Source organism: Excalfactoria chinensis, chromosome 4 (genome assembly GCF_039878825.1).
Source record: "Excalfactoria chinensis isolate bCotChi1 chromosome 4, bCotChi1.hap2, whole genome shotgun sequence".
Lineage (NCBI taxonomy): Eukaryota > Metazoa > Chordata > Aves > Galliformes > Phasianidae > Excalfactoria > Excalfactoria chinensis.
The window spans coordinates 40,361,491-40,366,092 of NC_092828.1; the positions used below are offsets into that span (position 1 = coordinate 40,361,491).

A 4,602-nucleotide genomic window follows, 5' to 3' on the forward strand; every position below is an offset into this window, starting at 1 on the left:
CTTGAAAAGGTTTGTTTAATTGTACATCCCCAGTTTCAGAAACTTTTACACAAGCGAAAGGAACAAAATCAAAGCAGAGAGCTATCAGGAGCAAACCTGCTTTTCTTTAATTCTTTTTTCCTGTGTCCAGAAGTAGGGCAATGCCCCAGATACTGAGGGGACCTGATTTTTGGTCAATAATGTTTAATTACCACAAGCTCCTGGGAGTGTCATACCCACACCAGAGAATTCCCTGCTCCTCTCCCCACCCTCCACTTCCTCCTGCTTTAGAAACAACATAAAGGCTCCAAGAACCAGGTGATGGTTTCTGACCTGTGAGAGCACATCTGCAAGAAAAGACCTACTTTCTGAGAAGCAAAGTCAGCCCAGGGCAGGCAGCTGAGCTTCCATGCTGTATTTCAAGAGGAAAATGGGAAAGAGGGTTGTTCCCTGACACTGCCTGATCCCAGGGAAAAAAAACATTTGCCCTCACAGAAGGAGGTACGAGCCATTCAGCTCACCTGAACTAGCTGCAGCTCAGTAGTTATATTAGACTTGTGGTGCCCTAAATCAGATTTACCTCACATAGACCTCCCTTGAAACTGTGCCTGTCTGCCTTTTAGATGAGTCTAAGCTCTTCTGAACGTCAACAAGCATCAAGGTCCTGAATCCTATCTCGCTCAGACGATGGTGAGTGCTATCTGTTCCCCACAGTTTTCAGGTTTTCTACGAGGGAAGGAGGCTTTTTGGTTCTGTAGGCAGCAGTACCTGGGATCCGGGCCCCTCTGATGCTACTGATATATGGTAAAAGGGGAGGCTCCCGTACCACCACTGTGGTGCCCCTGGGTGTATAGGCTCGGAGCAACAGTTCCTCTTCTGCATGAGCTGTCACCGCCACCCAGCCTGCAGAGCAAAGAAAAAAAACATAGAGCCAGTAGGAAGAGTTGCTCATATGAGAACAAGGGTTCTCACACAAAGAAACGTTGAATTACCTGCAGAGGAAAGTTTGATATCTGCGACTGCCTCAGTAGTACCAGTTCCTTTCAGTGTAATGTCCTGAGGGACGAGCGGGGGGAACTCTTGCATTCGCTCTTTCCCACCCATTGGAACCTAATGTCAAAACATAAAAAAGATTTAACAGCTAAGAGATGCTTCAGTACTCTTATGTTAAACTGAAGAGCAATGCACAAGCAGGAACAGAGATATTAAACTTCTGTTATTTAAGTAAGAGCTGGTATGAATATCCTTACAAAAGATACTTCAGACTTGCAAAGAGCAGAATTGGGATCACATCCAGACCAACCTAGCCCAACGAAGCCCACAGCTCAGGAGTGAGCAAAGATGGAGTGCCTGCTACATGAGCCAGCTGTTGGCCCAAGCCAGCCTCCTTACTGAGGGTTACATCACTTGTATGTACACTCAGTGTGTGCAGGAAGGTTGCAGCCAAGATAAGGACAGCTCACCCTGTCCCCCGTCTATGTGTCTGTGGCAACAGCAAGAAGATCAAAACAATAAGATAAGTAGGGGATGTGTGGGACAGTCTGCCAATCTGCAACCAAACGCCCATGACAGCACGTGCTTCTCTTACCTTAAAGAACTCTTGCCCAGCATGCTTCTCATACATGGCATCTGCGCTAGTCAAGGTAGCAATGTGGACTGGCAACATCCTAGAAGCCACAACAGAAAACCAGGCAGGTTTTTCTCCCTGAAATAAAACAAAGCACGTGTTGTTCATGCTAACAGAAAAGCAACCTCTAACTGCTCCCTCTTGCTCCATTTCCTTGCTGTGTGTTGAAATCTTGTCTTTTACTGGTGTCCTTGCCTCTGCATGTCATGGGAAGCCCTTCAAGGTGAAGGTGTTTATTGGCATTTAAAAGCACTGATGGTTTTATATTATACTGCACACTGGTAACAAGTATCACCACTCTCCATCCCAAGGCATTTTTAGTGCACATGGTGCTTTATTAACAAACTTACCATCTTGAAAGCTGCAGTGAAAGGAGGTGGAAAAGCTACCTGGACTATCTTTTATTGTTTGGTCCTATACCAGAAGATGAAGCTGCTGCAATCCTGTTTTTGCCTACCTGTAAGTAGTCTACGCGTCCTAAAGCTGCTAAAAACAAGACCATTCCTGGCTTGAGAATGAAGGTCCGTGGAATGATGGCTTGTGTTGGCAAAACCTGCTTCACTTCTTTCTCTGTTAGGAGATTCAAAACCTGAAACATAAATTGAGCAGTCAGGACACACTGTTTGCTGTGATTATTCAACTTCAGAAGAAGGAAGACCACGCTGTCTCCAGTTTCAGGGAGAATTTCTCTGGGTGATACTGATATGAACTCGTTTTAACAGTCCTGTACTTCTCTTCAATAGAAAGTGGGTTGACATACAGTTCCTTCACAAAGATCACAGCATGCACCATTCAGAAACGCAACAGCAGAAACACGATGGACCCTGACCTCCTGAAGCACAGTGCCACAGAGTACCTACACAGTTTTCCTTTACAATCCCTGGAGTATCAAAACACCAGCGAGCATCCTTCACTTCGTTGTATGTGAACTCTTCTCTTTCCACATTCTTCTTAGGGATATGGCGTGGATCTTCATCTGTGCTGTACGACAGCATGTCAGGGTCAAAATCAATCACAGAGCTCTCCCGACGTTTAAATGTTCTTCCAACTCTTCCTGGATTAAAACGAAAGGTTTCCTGTTCATTCATTTATTAACTCGCATTTCCTCCAGTTGGACAACTGTCCCTCCCCTTGATTAATAGGGATGCACAGAAAGGTGATAAAAAATGTCGTGCGCATGTTCAAAAGCCAAGATGCCAACAGATCCCTTCTATAATTCCTGCTTAGCACTCCTTAAGCCCCAAAACCTCAGCAAGGACCATATACAGACAGCATATTCTTCTCATTGAGTTCTTACAGAGCGGGTAGAAATTGCTTGCCAAAACCAGATGCATTCATCAGAAAATTAAGGGCTTAACAGTCCTTTGTGTAATGCAGCATTTCCACCAGGACCTTCCACCACCTTTTCCACAGACAATACTCACCCACTAAGTAACCTTGCTTTTTAAGGCGATTAAGGTGCTTTTTTTCCTCATCACTTAGCTGATCTTCTGTTTTTAGCGCCTCTTCTTTCAGCCTCTCCTGCCTTCTGAATATCCTGTCACAGGTAGGGTTGATAATTGGAAATTTCAACAAGTTCAGCGTTGTTCCTGGAAGAAGAAAAAAGAGAAAGCAAAAAAGGTGACACATCCAGACCTCTGGGGTACCTGTCATATTTAAGCTCTAAGGAACACGGATAAAAATGTACTTGGAGCCATCTAATAAAAAGCTGGAGGTGGAACTAAGCATCAACACCTGCTCTGCTTAAAGTCTCCCTCCCAGAGTGGAGGAAGTGTGTTACCATCCACTCGGTACCTGCTCTCTTGTTGAAAGGTTTCTCATGCACTCTCACTAATTAAAGTCATGCTGATGCTGGTACAGTCGTGGGTCATCCGAGCTGATTCTGCACAACAACTGCCCAGCAGATGATAGGAAGGTCGATCAGACACCTGAGCAGCAAAGCCTTGTGACCCTAGGGCCCGAGTGTGATATGGGGATGGTGCTGGTGCCCCTCACCTGGCCAAGATGAGACGGTGGCCCTGTTAACCACGTCGGGGGCTCGCGACTTGCAGTAGTCGGAGAACAGCAGGGCATTGAAGAGCGTCGACTTGCCCGAGTTGGTGGCCCCCAGCAGGTAGACGTCTCCGGCGCACTTCCAGGAGCGCTGCAGCCGGCTGACCAGCCCCTCCATCCCGAAGCCCGTCTTGGCACTCACCAGCCGGACATCCACCAGCTGCTCCCGAGAGATGCCGGCCTGCAGGCATGCGGCCGTCACTCTCTGCCGCAGCCGCCCCAGGTGCCCGGGGGAGTCAGCCGGCAGCAGGTCCACCTTGTTGCCCACCACCAGCAGCCCCGCGGCGGGCACGTCGGGGCTCAGCAGCGCGGGTAGCTGGGGTAACACGGGATCGGGCAGCTCCAACACATCCAGCGTGTAGAGGAGCAGCGGGCCGCGGCCGTGCCGCGGGGGGCTGCGGAGCGCGGCGCTCAACACCGCGCGGTGCTGCTCGGGCGGCAGCTCCAGGCGCACTAACCGGCCGCCGTGCGCCAGCACCCAGCACCGCTGGCACACGGCATCCCGCAGCCCGGCCGCTCCGCCCGGCCCCGCGCACAGGCTGCGGTACTTGTCGGCCGGGACGAAGCCCGGCGCCGCGCCGTCGCGGCACTGTAGCTCGGCCCCGCAGCCCGAGCAGCCCACGCCGCTCGGCGGCACAGACGGGTCGACTTCCCCCAGGAGCCGCTCCCCCCTCGGGGCGCCGTCCCTGCCCGCCGCCCGCCTCCGCACGGCGGCTCTGACCGTCGTCGAAGCGGCGGGTGGCGGCTCTGGCTCCGGCTCATACTCGAGGAAGACGAAGCGCTCCTCCTCGCCGCCCGCCGCCGCCGCCCAGCGCCGCGCTGCCCAGGGCCGGGCCGGGCGCAGGCGGCCCAGCAGCACCCGGCCCAGCTGGAGCATGACCGGCAGCGCAGCCCGCAGGAAGGGGAAGGGCGAGGCTTAGCCCCGCGCATGTGCGCTCCTCCCC

The 4,602-nt window shown here is 51.6% G+C and overlaps 1 protein-coding gene across 1 annotated transcript; it reads right to left on the minus strand.

The window, feature by feature from the left end:
* Positions 1-4,551, minus strand: NOA1 (nitric oxide associated 1). The gene is made up of 7 exons (XM_072335073.1): positions 3,602-4,551; positions 3,031-3,195; positions 2,467-2,660; positions 2,064-2,195; positions 1,568-1,684; positions 972-1,089; positions 1-882 (listed from the first exon to the last, which is right to left on the minus strand). Exons 1-7 carry the CDS (start codon positions 4,533-4,535, stop codon positions 677-679), a joined length of 1,866 nt encoding a protein of 621 aa, XP_072191174.1. The 5' UTR covers positions 4,536-4,551; the 3' UTR covers positions 1-676.
* Between the last annotated feature and the right edge of the window lie 51 nt (positions 4,552-4,602).

Excerpts from the sequence above, each read along its gene's own strand:
- NOA1 (XM_072335073.1), bottom strand. The coding sequence starts at position 4,535 with ATGCTCCAGCTGGGCCGGGTGCTGCTGGGCCGCCTGCGCCCGGCCCGG. Across the intron at positions 3,196-3,601 it reads CACCGTCTCATCTTGGCCAG|GAACAACGCTGAACTTGTTG; the intron begins GTGAGGGGCACC and ends TTCTTCTTCCAG. Across the intron at positions 2,661-3,030 it reads AAAGCAAGGTTACTTAGTGG|GAAGAGTTGGAAGAACATTT; the intron begins GTGAGTATTGTC and ends GTTTTAATCCAG.